The following is a 14,679-nucleotide window of genomic DNA, read 5'->3' as shown; positions in this document are numbered from 1 at the left end:
ATTTTGTTTTGAATACCAGGATGGATGGGTAGCTGATTATTTTTCAAAAAGCATCCTAAGCGCTCATCAGGTGGAAGGCTCTTTCAGCCTCCCCTGCCTCATCAAGGATCACAAACACCGTTTTCTACCTTGGATTGCTTCCTTTCCACGCGAGGCATTGCTCCTGTACTGCTCATCACGTCCGATGGCATCATCCAGAACTCACAAGCCTCAGAGCTAAGGCCACGTGCCTTTGCCCAAGGCAACTTGTCAACTCTCAGCGCAGGTGCCCTGTTTGTTGTTATCATTGGGAGTCGTCTGCCATGTGTCCTGGAGACCATCAAGCTGTAACACACCACTCTGACTTGTGGTGACTGTCATGCCGTGCCAATGATGTGGGTCCCTGGGCCAGCCCTCAGAAATGAGACACAGTGGTTAGTGGGCACTCTGAATCCCACACGGAAAAGCACAGCACTTAAGACCTGGAAAATCCTCCAGGATTACTCATTGTGATAGCTTCATAGCACAGAGGAGAAAACTAGGTCCCAGAAATGTCTTGAAGCTAAAAATCAGGTCAATGAGGCCTGTTGATCCTTCTTCTTTTCAACTTTGAAAAAAAAAATCTCTTTTATGAAAAGAAAAAAATGGGCATACCTAAGGGTACTGCAAAATGTCTACAGAAAAGTCAATATTTTTTCAGATTTTTCATGAGCTTTGAAAAGTTTGTATTAGTATAAGGAGAACCAAGTTCAATTACTTCAAAGGTACAATTCTGAGATAGCATGACATCTTTTCTTCTGTTCCGCAAACCCACTTATTTCTTCATTTCTGTGTTTTTCCTTCATTTTTGTGAAAACATAATGTCAGCTACTTTACAATAACAGATTAAATACGTGGCTAGCTATAATCATCAGCAAGTAAAAAGACTACAGTTCCATAGCAGCATAAACAAAACTCAAAAGGAACAGCCAAACTGAAGCATATCTATTTTATAGAAATAATATATTATTTTTTGTATTCCATACGAACCATTTATCATAGAAAGCATGATCTTTGTCTTTCATGGATTGTGTTATTTAACGAAGTATCTCACACGTGTATGCTAAAAACTCACAATTTTTATTAAAGAGAAAAAGCTCTGTGCTATTCTATCTCAAATCAATGACTTCTTTATAGGTGTTCTGGCTTGTTGACTCTAAACATTCCTTCAGCGCTCCTTAACCATCTCTGCTAAGCTTTGCAGTTAAAGGAATAAGTAAGAATTCTTGAATTTTAGGAGCTCTCCTATCTTGCCACACAAAGCCTTGTGCAAGGGCAAGTTAAATGACCAGGTCTCTTGGGTAACAAATTTTCCCAATGAATCGATGCCACAGCCCTGGGTGTGATTTAACGGACTATTGCTTGGATGATTTCCATGCTAATGGTGGTGATGTTAAAGCCAGGCATAAAAGGTAAAATGGCCTGATAGCTCAATCAGCCCCTTTATGCAGCAATCCATTTGTGCACAGATCCCAGGCTCACTCCCTGACTAGCTTTCAATTTGCTGCTTGTTCAAGTAGCCACTGCAGAGGCTCCCTGGTACTCTTGCTGCCTCCTTGCTCCAAGTCCACGCCTGAGAACATGCCCACGCAGAATCATTAGTAAACGGTGTTTGATTTTCTCCTATGCCCCAAATCATGGAAAATCTGTATAGAACCCCACACCATCTACTCTCCATGAAACACAAAAAAATAGCATCTCTCTCCTCTGCGTCTGACAGTGGCTTTTAAACGTTTCCTAAGACACAAATGCCCTCCTAGGTAACAGTGATGTGCTGGTGGCGGAAGACCACGATGATTCTGAGAAGCAAAGGGTTAGATGATGATGACGTTGTATTCTTCTCAAGGTGAAAGTTGGCAAATTATCCTGCCTACCCCTTCCTGGTAGTGACCAATGACTATCTTACTTACTGCCTACTCTGTGCCTTTTACAACGGCTGACCCCACATCCCAGTTGGATGTACACCGATGGGTCCCATGCCTGTCACAGCAGTTTAGTCATGAACAACACCTCTTTTCATGACCAAGAGCCTTTGTTGTGTAGTGAGCTAACACCTCCCTTTATTCTATGCCTCTTTCACCTGCTAGCTTGTGTGTCAGTAGCTGGATTCCAAGGAGAGACTAGTACATTGCTAGGATCTGACAATAAACTTGGAAGTAGAGAGTTAATGGAGTATCTCTTACGAAAGCTTCTTGAAATAAACACATCATTTTGATCTCCTACTCACACTTAGAGTATTTAGCGTTTTTTTCATCATCACAGCTGAAATCCTGAGTCAGTTAAGTTTGCCAAAAGAAAAGAAAAATGATTGATTGACTCATACTTTGAAAGCTACAAAGGTACAACACAATGGCTTCACTGCTCATGAGGGTTGTGGAGAGCAGTGGTAGCATGGAGAGAGACAGAGAGAGAGAGAGAGAGAGAGAGAGAGATTGGCTGGGTTTGATTCAGGCTTTCACGGAGATCCTGTTGCAAGAATTACTCTTGGATCGTATATCCACAAAAAAACCAAAGACCTGTTTTGGGCCCACCTAATAAGCACTGTAATTGGATGAAGTTTTCCAGTCCCTCAGTGATATTAACATCTGCCTTTGGAGTTTAAATATCTGTAGCCAAATCATATGCAACCACAGCAGTTAATAACTTATTCAGTGCAGCTACTGATGCCAAGTGTACTCAGAGATGTCTGTGCAGCGGAAACAGCCAATCAACGCAGGGATCAGAAGGGTCAGCTGATGGAGTGAGAAGTACACCTGCTGAGGTCAGCGCTGGGATTCAGAATTTCGATTTGGTTTTTGAGCTTTGGTTGGTCTTTTGTCTTGCTGTTTTGTGATTGCCCCTATATTTCACCCGTCATCTTACACGCGAGTGTCAAACTGTGTGTGAACAGCTGTTCTTAGAAGTTATGTTTCGTTGTGGAGAGCCATCCTTGCAGTCTATCTGAGGTCATCAGAGTTTCAGATAAGGCCTGGAAATGTCGCCGAACTGTTGAGAGATTCTGTAAATTTGAGCTGACAGTGCAGACCCTTGTGGTTTGTGGATTGCCAGCTGAAACGACCGAGTCTCCAAGGCAAGCACACGGTCAGAATATTTATCATTTTTCTTGTATAATACAGTGGAGTAACCCTCAAGATACAATTGTATTGGAAATCAGGTTTACTGTGAACAGAGGGTCTGAGAGGGACTAATTGTCTCCTAGAACCCCAGCTTGCCAGGCTGAGGAACAGCCGACTCCTTGCAAGGAGTCCAGCCCTGAGCCCTTCCCAGCTTCCTCAAGGGTTGGAGCTTGGAATATTTCATGCAGTAGAGCCCTTTCTCCAGATGGTTTGTTGACAAGCTAACGGCATCCATCACATATGCCAGAATGCTCTTGCAGAACTCTGTCTTCCTCAGAAAACAAGCTTGGACAGTCAGTGGGCAATTGCCAACCGAGTGGGAAGACAGCATACGCTGGCATCTCAGTACCTCTGGGACTGAGGGCAGCACGTGCTGGTTTTACCTTGACCTGAAAGAAGTTGTGGGATGACTTGTATTTATCCCAAGGAACCCTGGGTCTATTGGCCTATTTTTCACAGTCTCCGGAATTCCGGCAATGCATCATTATCTTAACAAAGCACAGATGGAATTGAAATGAGTTTGCTGTAATAAGATTCTAAAGATCTTTTTTCTATTTTTTTTTAAAAGATTGATTTTATTAATTTTTTTTTTGGAAGGTCAGATACACAGAGAGGAGGAGAGACAGAAAGTTCTTCCATCTGTTGGTTGATTTAGCAAGTGGCCACAATGCCTGGAAGTTGAGCTGACTCAAAGTCAGGAGCCTGGAGCCTCTTTTAGGTCTCCTCTGCGGGCTTAGGGTCCCAAGGCTTTGGGCCGTCCTCTACTGCTTTCCCAGGCCACAAGCAGGGAGGTGGATGGGAAGCAGGGCCACCTGGATTAGAGCTGATGGCCATATGGGATCTTGGTGTATGCAAGGCGAGGACTTTAGTCACTAGGCAACACACTGAGTCCAGGAATAATGCTTTAATCACTGTGTCATACACCCATCTCCCATTGGCTGTGCTGAAGTTTAATTGCTGCATGACATTGTTCAGAGGTGAGGTGGGTTGATTTGGTTTCTCACAGGACTGGGCTATTTCTCAAGGAAGGACTAACTTCTCATTCTTGCAAATCTGACCAGGTTGTTATCAGTATGAGTTGTTATAACAAAGCCAAGAGATCTCTCATGCTGTTCCCTTCTACATGCATCCTTTCACTTTATTCCAGGAACGGAAAAGAAGGATACACACTTGCTGACACCTTGGCCTCCAGAACCTCGGGCAAATTTAGCTTCTCTCCTTTATGCGTTCCCAGTCTGAGATACTCTGTTGTAGCAACGGAAAGCAGCGAAGTCCTTTACCTCTCGTGCAGTGCCTGCACAACCTTTCCTCTTGTTTAATGAGAAGTCTATAGCTTTAAGGCCAAGAAACTTACTCTCTTGTGTGTGCCTCTGGCAATATTCATCATCTGGTATAAGTTTTCTTTTCCATTTTTTAGCAAATGGGAGAAAACACAGACCTCTCTCAGGGTTGGAAAGTCATTAAATTGGGGAATATGTGTTCATTATTCTCTTTTCCCCACCCTAGGGATTGGTTTACTTTACCCAGAGGAAGAAATCTCCTAGAGTCTTGGGGAAATTGTCATGGGTAATCTATGGAGAACACATAAGTTTTGTTGGTTATTTTCTTGGTGCCCTCACAACTCCTTTTGGAGCATCCAGTGCCTCCACATTGGCCATGGCAAACCCAACTCTTATCTTCTGTGCCCTTTATGGCACATTTTGTTTCCTTTACTCCTTTTTTGTTTGTTTCATTTTTTGTTATTTTTAAAAAAGAGATTTTATTCCCTTAGAGTTACAGAAAAAAATGGCAGAGAGATCCATCTTCCATCCGCTGTGTCATTCCCCATAAGGTTGCAAATGTCCACAAGAGCTAAGATGGGGCCAAGCCAAAATCAAAAAGTTGGATGTCGTCCATGTTTCCCACACGGCACACAGGGCCCAAGTACCCAGGTCATCTCTTACTGCTTTTTCAGTTGCATCATCAGGGAGCTGTTTCAAACATGGACTATCTGGGATCCATGTGGGATCCAGGAAACTTAACGTATTGTCCCACAAGGCCAGCCTTGGCACTTTTTATTTTAAACACATTTTATCCAAGTGCAGTTTGAAGTGCTGTTTGCATGCATTGGGAGAGGTGTTGAGTATTTAGTGGTGGAAGCCTTGAATCCATCTTTAAGCTCTGTTTTTCCCATCTGTGAAATGGCTGGTGCATCCATGTGTAACTCCATCAGCATCGTAAAGGTTCAGTGTGATTGACTGAGTTCTCTTGCCTGGGCAAACTGCTCTTGTTATATATTAGGGGTATGAAATAAAAACTTGCACCTGCCCACTAGGCTGTTCCTTGCTGCACAAAGCATCACTCTCCTCTCTGGCCTATGAGCTAGCATGTTGTTACATGGCCAGGGGCTGAGCTGAGCCTTTGGGGGACACTCTGCCTCATGAAGATGAGAGCATGTGTCAGAGGGAGCAGCAGAAATTAAATACAGGAGTCGTGGAAGGTGTTGTTGCTGGTTGAACTGCTGCTGGGGAAACCTGCATCACAGATCAGAGTGTAGGTTTGAGTTCTGGCTACCTTGAGTTTCTGATCCTGCAGAAACAGATCATTGTCCATGCCAGGCTCCTGGGAGTACAGCAGCGTGAACCACTTTTCAAGAAAGATGGTAGAGCCCATAGACATGCCTGGTTTGGAGCAGTGGGGGAATCTTCTCAGGTAGGCTAGCTTTTCCCTTTGCTAAGTGTGGCTTCCAAGGAGCTATCAGATGTGTGTATCCTTGTTGTCTCCCCTCGGAGGGCCCTGTCTGCCCCATCTCACACACTCACCTGATGCTGGTACCATCTTGCTGTGTCAAGGCGGTGGGAAGAGGTGAATGCGGAGGCAGCAAGTTATGAACAGTGACCCCAACAGGCCACATAATGAGCGAACATGCGGAGCTGTGCTCTGTGCTATGGAGCACCAAGCTTAAACACGTGTCTGCCTAGCATACAGGGGCAAATGTGACAGGGGATAAGGATAACATTCAGATTACTGTGAAAATGTCAGCTCTTGTGCTGTGACTCAGTCCAAAAGGAAGAATGAGTCTCCTGTCCATTCCTTGCTCTACCTTGTTGGCCTTGCAGCCTTGCGGTACACCACATCCTCTTATACTTATCAGGCCCCTATCATCCCACGGGGAACATTTAAGACCCGTTGAGCCCTTGCCTCCCCTGAACTGCTCTTGCTAAGCTCCGAGGGACACGGTGTGACCTTGCTGCTCATCGCTGGGCATGGACTCTCCTACAGACACCATTACCGCCTCAGAGTGAGGCACAGTGGCGATCGGGTAACCAAGCAAAGTCTGAAAACACAATTCCTCCCCCCTGCACATGCGGCCCCTTTCAGCCAAGATGCAAAATCCAGAATGTAGCCGGGCAGAATATTCAGGGGCAAGTTGGCATGCCCCCAAGCAGGAAGCTGTTGGCTCAAAAATTGAAAAGGCATCCTTTGTTTGGGGGGGACAAGAATGCCAACCGCTGCCTAACTAGTCCGCAAGAGGTTCTGTTTTCCATCGTAGTCATTGCTGCAACTCCTACTACCTACTGCTGAAGTAATTAGCATAATGTGTCAAGCTCAGCACGATTTTGTATGTGCTCTTCATTTATCAGCACAGTTTTCCCTAATGCACATACTGATCACCATTTTGTAGTCAAGGGAGACAATGTTAGTGAGCTAAAGTTGCCCTGGGTGATCAAGGCAGGCTAGTTTAATACTCACGCACTAACAACAGTCCTCATTGCCACCTGACTCATGGCTGCTGCCTGTCTGTAGCGCCCTTATATTTGGTGAACAAGCCTATGTCAGACAACAAAAGCAGGTGTGTGAATGATGTGAGCTGGGGAGTTTCTAAGAAGGGTGAGAATCCTGGTTAGAGAAAATCTCTCTTTACCCATAGTTTCTTCTTAGAGCCCAGGCAGTCCTCTGCCCCCTCTATTATGTGGAGTCATGCTAGTTCGTGGGAATTAGTTGAGAAATTGCTTCATTGCAGGAACGTGTGGTCTCACGATTCTTTTTGGTTTCAGAAAGAGGTTTACAAAGGGGGCTTTTAGATCTCCAATGTAAAAGGCACTTAGTTATTGTGTATGCTCAAGCTGAGAGCTTTTCATCGCTTTTTGAATAATACAAAAAAATGTGTTTTCCCAACTACCCCACATACCCATTTACCATCATCACTGCACCGCGGTGAGACAGAAAAACACTGATTCTGTTTCAATTTACGATTCAAGGTATAATTAAATAGGCTTAGAATTTAAAAATAAGAAAATGTCATGAAAATAATCTGCACTAGCAGTTCTCCCAAAAAGTCCTTTCTGGCTTTTTGGTCCAGGATTGTCAGAAATGTTTAAACCCATCAACACCGTGACCATCTGCTCTTCTCTCTAGACGCTTTAGTGCATAAACAATAAAGTGACGCGCAACACAAACGCAGGGTAAGACAGATCAAAGGATACAAGGATATATTGAAAGTCCATAGAAAAATTTAAATTTTTAACTTGAAATTAAGCTGACTTGGGTGTGAGAAATTGTAATATCATGCTATTTATTTTTTTTTACACTATACATCACCCATGAAGATGATGAAGTTTGTGTTTTCCCGGTTTGTTCAAACTTGCCTTCCTTAGTTAAGGGAATCTTGCTGGTCCTAGAGTGTCAGGAGGATGGTGCTATTCACCAGACGTGGTGTAACAAACTGTGTTTCTGTTTTCTAATGATGAGCCTGAGCTGGTAAATGGAGCAGGGCCCAGTTCTAGGATGCAAATGACTAGGAAAGCTAAGTGATGAGCTGGTACTCTAGGCAGGCAAGTGCCACAGGGAGGCTGGACGGGATCCCTGTGGCATTCTCAGCCCGTGCCCTGAAGCAAAAGCTGGCTCAGCACTAACTGGAGCTTTTACCTCTAGGCTATGCTCGGGTGTCTTTGACACAGTATGTGGTGTTGCTTGTCAATAATTCCCCTGAGCCTCATTAGGGTTGGCCTAGCCTCTGCACTTCCATAGAGACAGGAGGTCCTAGACCTTGGGAACATTCCTGTGAACTGGAGAGCAGCGGGGATGGGACACAGGAGCAGCGACTAAATGTTCTCTCCCCCCGCCACCTCTCTCCATGTGCAGAGTCTGATGTGGCCGACTTTGACGGCCGGAGCTCACTGCTTTACCGGTTCAGTCAGAAGCTGATGAGCACTCTCAAAGACGTCATCTCCCTCAAGTTCAAGAGCCTGCAAGGGGATGGGGTCCTGTTCCACGGAGAGGGTCAGCGCGGAGACCACATCACCTTGGAGCTGCAGAAAGGAAGGCTGTCTCTGCATCTCAACTTGGGTATGGCCACTTTTCCTTCTTCCTGCCAGTCCAAGGGCAGTTCCTTTGCTAGATGTACTTCCCTTATCCTCACAGGGGTAGAGAAGTATCTTGTTTTAATGTGTTTAATACAGAGATAGTACTCATTGACACAAGGTGATACAGCTACGGAGGAAGAGCTGGCAGCTAATTGTTCAGTGCTAAATTCTCCACCCTATTTATCCATTCCTCATAGTATCTCAAGCTCTAAAGTACACTTAGGCAATGTATTCATTTTCCAAGTTTTATTTATTTTTGATTCAGAGAGCCAGTATGAATAGACACAGACAGACAAAGAAGGAGAGAGAGAAGTTCACTTCAGTTCATTTGCTCTTTGGGTATTTTAACAAGCCAATTCATATATTAATGGAATATCTGCCGTGTTCCCGGAAAGGTGCTAAATACAGAAGTGTTTTTTTTTTCTTTTAAATTTCTATCTTTTCAATTTTTATTTATGAGTGTAAGAGGAGAAGGGATACGGAAACCTTCCAAATGATGGTTCACCCCTCAAACACCTGAAACCACTGAGACTTGACTGAAACTTGGCCGCAATAGCTGCACCTAAGCCAATCCACAGCCAGGAGTCAGGAGCTTCTTCCAGGTCTCCCAAGCGGGTGCAGGATCCCAAGGCTTTGGGCCATTATCTACTGCTTTTCAAGGCCACAGACAGGGAGCTAAAGGGATGTGGGACCTGATCCAGTGCCCATATGTGATTCCAGCACATGCAAGGTGAGGACATTAGCTAATAGGCTGTCGTGCTAGGCTCAGTGTTATTTCTTACAACTGGAGGTGACACACCAAGTTTACTTTAAAAAAACTCTCATCCAATTTTTAAAATAGTGAGCTTCTAGCAACTTAGATGCCATTTCAAAATATAAAACAAAACAAACATACAACTGCTCATTCCAATAATATGAAAAAAATTCCAAATGAGAGGAAATGCAAATAAACTTGGTAGGATCCTTTCATGAACCTTGTGTGGGGAGACACTTTGAAACTATTATAAAAAATCTAGAAGCCAGTTATCAAAGGTGAACAAAATTCTTAAACGAAAATATATGAAGAATGAATTAAAAATTAGAGAAACACAGAAAAGCAACTTCAAAAATTGCTTAATTTATATCAAATTGGACTAACTATCAATTGGCAAGAAAATTTATAGAAAGAAAGCAACAGATGATGAAATGGTCCACAGCAAAAGAATGGCAAATGAAAAAGCTTTCAACTTCATTGCTATTAAAAGAATCACATTAAAACCCACATTAGCACTATATTGAAATTGCTTATTGATCCATCAAATAGGCAAAATTGCCGTGTTAGATCACATTATGTAGGCTAGCCCGTGATACAAAGCACTCTTGTAATTTGCTAGAGATTCAAAGATTCAGCTCCTATAGATAATTTGGCATTTTCTGCTAAAATTGCCAATGTTTCAAAAATTGCCAAAACTGCAAAATTGCATCTCTGAATGCCAATTCCTCATCCAAGAGTACATGCTCTAAAAAAATACACTCTTGCACTCACACAACACATCCACTCTATGCAAGGCATGGCTGTAGTCTGTCTCAAGGAGATAGAGCGTGAAAACGATTTACATCAAACTTCACATTTCATGAGAAGGAATATGGTTTAGCTGTGACGTCAGTGATAAAGCTTTTCATATTTTGGTGAGGAAATATTCCCAAGATAGCTTCTGTGTAAAGGGAAAAGTTGTATTTTGCAATTAAAACTGAAATGAAGAGAACTAAAGGGAAACTTTCTTTGCTGTCTTGTATTTCCCTAACAATGTTTTCTGGAAGCGTGATTAAGATCCTAGCAAGTGGTTACCTGAGGCCTATGGAGGATGAACTTACGAAGGGAAGGCTTCCTATTGTATCCAGAAGTTCAAAAGAAAACATCAGCCATTAGATCAACTCACAATTAAATTAGCTTTTGGAAGCAGGAGTTCTGATTGTTGGCAAACATGAAACTGTTCAATCATTCCTTGTGTTGACATCAGATCAGTAGACCCTTCAAGCTCCTGATAGCAGGGCTTGGAACAAGCAAATGAAGCAAGAAGCTATAGTTTATTTCCCTGTTGTTTCTGTCAGTGACATGAAGGGACTTGAGATTTTCAAATGGTTCACCTTTGGGATGTATGAATTGGTCCATGTTCATCTTTTCAGGCAGAAAAAAAAAATGAGATTCAAATATACAATGAAAACTCTGATGTTAAATCTTACCTGATTTGCTGCCTAGAACTGACCACACATGAGGCCCATTAAGTTTCCATGAGGCAGTGTTAGCCCCTGGACAAGTTTTCATTTTATAAGTAAAGGCGTATTCAGGGAGAGCAGGATTTCCATTGCCTTTCATCTCGGCTCCAGGTTCTTGGCAATGAACTGTGGCCATTGCAGGAGAAGGGATCCTGACAGTGACTAGGAGAAAGTAGTAAAAGAGGAGGAGATGAGTAAAAGAAAACAAAAACCCAACAAACCAAAGAATGCCGGAATGTAGAGAGGAAAGAAGAAAAACTTGTATTCATTCATTAGCATGCTCCGTCAGAAGTTCAGAAAGCAGCATCTGTGGAATAAATTCACAAACATAAAAACAGTCAGCCACTAAACCCTCCAGTTCTGCTTGATGCTCACGCCTGCACCCCCTCGTGAGGCTACAGGTGTCAGGGACAGAAGAAGGCTTGAGTGCCAAAAGAAGATGGAAGTGGCAGCTGTTGCACCTGCAGCTGCTGTGTCGCACAGGCTGCTGACCCTGTGCTGGGGAGAGGAGAGAAGCTTCCTACCTCAGTCACTTAGGGAACTGAACGAAAACTATCCCATAATCAACTCCTCTCCAATGATGGGAAAGAGCCGATCAGTAACAGTTGTACCTAACTGTCCACTTGGCTGATCGCAAGGCAACATTCCGAAGAGGGAGAGAAAGCTGTGCTTTTTATGGATGGAGGGAGACTGTCAAGGACTTCTGTAAAATTGGAAGTTGGCAGAGAGGCAGAGAGCCAGGAACTCCACTTAGGAAGGTCTCTTTCAGATACTGCCGAGGGAGATTCCCAAGCTCTAGTAAGTGAGCGACTTCAGTACCCATGCCGCAATCAGAGGAGAAGGTAACTTGATGGTGGCATGTGTGTGTGAACAGTTGCCTTGTTTGCAAAATGTACACAATTTTCCCTTAGAGGATTGAAGATGAAGGTTATAAAATCCCTGTATATGCACAAAAGCAGGTGTAGTGGTATCTCCCACCTCCACCTTCATGTGTGATCTTCCATTGCCGTCCTCTTTTTTTTTTTTTTTTTTAAGATTTTATTATTATTGGAAAGCCGGATATACAGAGAGGAGGAGAGACAGAGAGGAAGATCTTCCGTCCAATGATTCACTCCCCAAGTGAGCCGCAATGGGCCGATGCGCGCCGATTTGAAGCCAGGAACCAGGAACCTCTTCAGGGTCTCCCATGAGGGTGCAGGGTCCCAAAGCTTTGGGCCGTCCTCAACTGCTTTCCCAGGTCACAAGCAGGGAGCTGGATGGGAAGTGGAGCTGCCGGGATTAGAACCGGCGCCCATATGGGATCCTGGCGCATTCAAGGCCAGGACTTTAGCCGCTAGGCCACGCCGCCGGGCTCTGCCATCCTCTTTTCAACCTTGCTTCCTACCTGCAAACTTTCCAAGTCAGCTCTCCTTTCTCAAACTCAAAGACTGAGTGCTGTTGCTACAAAGGAAAATTATCTTTGTCCTCTCTTTCACTTATGAACAGTAGGATATTGTTTCCTATTTAACTGTTCAAGTCTTGGAGCAATCATTGGGGCTAGAGGTTAAAACACCACTTGAGGGCCCGGTGGCATGGCCTAGCATCTTGCCTTGAAAGCCCGGGGATCCCATATGGGCACCGGTTCTAATCCCGGCAGCTCCACTTCCCATCCAGCTCCCTGCTTGTGGCCTGGGAAAGCAGTTGAGGACGGTCCAAAGCTTTGGGACCATGCACCCTTATGGGAGACCCGGAAGAGGTTCCTGGTTCCCAGCTTGGGATTGGCGCACACCGGCCCGTTGCAGATCACTTGGGGAGTGAATCATTGGACGGAAGATCTTGCTCTCTGTCTCTCCTCCTCTGTGTATATCTGGCTGTAATAAAATGAATAAATCCTTAAAAAAAAAAACACCACTTGAGATACCTATAGCCCACATCAAAGTAACTGGTTTGGGTAATAGTTCCCGACTCCAGTCTCCTCCTAAGCCTACTGTGGGAGGTACTAGGTGATGAGTCAACTAGATGAGTCCCTGATTGGGTTGTAAACTCAACCTGGCGCGTGGACCAACAGATGCAGTAACTCTGTTGCTCATCTGCCTGTTTAATTCATCCTGTTTCTTTCTGCCCCTCAAATAAATGTATTTTAAATTTATTATTGAAGTGCTGAAAACACACCAATTGTTTCTCAAGAAGTGAGAGTAAGCATCAATTAAACTAGGTTGGGGCCCTGGCCAGGTGTGTGGTACCTTCTAGTCCTTCAAAACTCTCAATGCTGTGGACCCATAAGAGATGGTCCTTCTCTCCGTTTGGGATAGAGAACCGTAGCATAGAGTGTGTAACTTTCTCCGTGTTGGATTTGTTAGAATGTTGTAAGATTCACATGTATATTTAAGAGTGCAAGTATCTCAAAAAAATAGGATCCATTCATCTTTGCCGGACACCCCATGCCCATACCCAGAAGGCAATTGGTTGTAGGATGCCTGCATTTTGAAGGCAACTCATTACATGAGGTCAGATCATGTGTAATTTTCCCCTAGCAGTATCACCTTTGCTTTTGGGAAAAAAACAAAACTCCGAACACTGAAATATTTTGTTTGTGATGTTTCCAATGAAAGGCGGTCTTCCGGCAGCACTCAAACCTTCCCTCTGCCTCTCTCCCCCGCTCACAGATGACAGCAAGGTCCGGCTCAGCAACAGTCTGCCCTCAGTCACCCTGGGCAGCTTCCTCGACGACCAGCACTGGCACTCGGTCCTGATTGAGCGGGTGGGCAAGCAGGTCAACTTCACCGTGGACAAGTACACTCAGCACTTCCGGTCCGAGGGTGCAGCGGATGCCCTGGACATTGACTACGAGGTGAGTGGACGCTCTCTGCACGTGTGCAGGCTGCTCACTGGGGAACATGCAATGAATAAGCTCGTACATACCTAAGTCAATAAATGGTAAATAGAGCGGTTGAAAGAAGAGTGGGAGGCCTTGAGGAGCCTTGCCCTGGGTCTCATCTCTTCACCCTTAGTACCTCATGGTCAATCAGGGGTGGAGTCCAGCCAGAGACCCAGCAGGGAGGTGGGGGAACAACACAGGAGGTATCAGTCAAGCCATGCACATGTTAACACTAGCAGGCAGGTCTCCTTGCCACGCCTTGGTTCTTTGCTATGTTCTACCTGTGTGCACGCCCAGTCCTTGCCTCCTTAAACAACTACAGTTAGCTGCAGTGGGGAATCTTCTGGAATCTGGAGTCCGAGCGCTTATCACGGACTCTCACTCCCATGCGGTTGTTTGACTCATAGAGACAGAGCTGTTTCTCCGCTGCTCTGCTGTAGAAGTGGCTCCAAAGAAAGCAACAGCCTGCACGCCAAAGCTCTGGAAACAGACGGCCATGAGTTGCCCAATACTGTGGGCATACACAAGTATATATAGTCTGTCCCTACCGTGCACTGAGCTCTGGGCTAGGAGACACTCCACAGAGCTCACTGAGGCCCTCTCCCAGACTTGAGGGAACTTACGGTTCAGTAGCTGAGGGCAGGCCACAGAGAAGGAACCCTTGCAGGTGGAGATGCAGGGAGCAGGGCCTCGGCCCACAAAGATGGCAGAAAGTTTCTAGCAAGCCGTGCTGCTTTTCTTTAAAGTAGAATGGGGATTGTCTGGGGTCATGATTGCATGCCAGGGCATGGACTTTGATGCCCTCTAGTCTGGAGTTTAGGGTGTTTAAAAGAATTTAGGAAAAAAAAAATCAACAGCTCTCCGTAAGACTCAATTTGTTACACGGAACATACAAATAAAGGGATTTTGCGTGTGTGGAATTATTGTTTGAGAACTGTACAAGATACGCTATCTGTATCAGAAAGCGATCCGTATATGTGTGTGTGAGCCTGAACAGACTGCTTTTGCACAGTTACAATATCCTGTGCGATGCAGTTACAATAGAGCAAAATTAGAGATATAGAGACATGTTACAGAACTTGGATCG

General features: G+C 44.6%; 1 protein-coding gene across 1 annotated transcript in view; it reads left to right on the top strand.

Annotated features, from left to right (window-relative positions):
• LOC101527740 (contactin-associated protein-like 5) overlaps positions 1–14,679 on the top strand; it is a 308,863-nt gene that overhangs the window by 11,374 nt on the left and 282,810 nt on the right. Inside the window, exons 3-4 of the mRNA XM_058657017.1 lie at positions 8,259–8,462; positions 13,381–13,565. Of these exons, the coding sequence (XP_058513000.1) occupies positions 8,259–8,462; positions 13,381–13,565 (389 nt within the window). The remainder of the gene's footprint in view (positions 1–8,258; positions 8,463–13,380; positions 13,566–14,679) is intronic.

The sequence above is a fragment of the Ochotona princeps genome, chromosome 29, assembly GCF_030435755.1.
Source record: "Ochotona princeps isolate mOchPri1 chromosome 29, mOchPri1.hap1, whole genome shotgun sequence".
NCBI classification, from domain to species: Eukaryota; Metazoa; Chordata; class Mammalia; order Lagomorpha; family Ochotonidae; genus Ochotona; species Ochotona princeps.
Note: the sequence above shows the minus strand (reverse complement) of the source record. Positions and strands in the feature narration are given on the sequence as shown.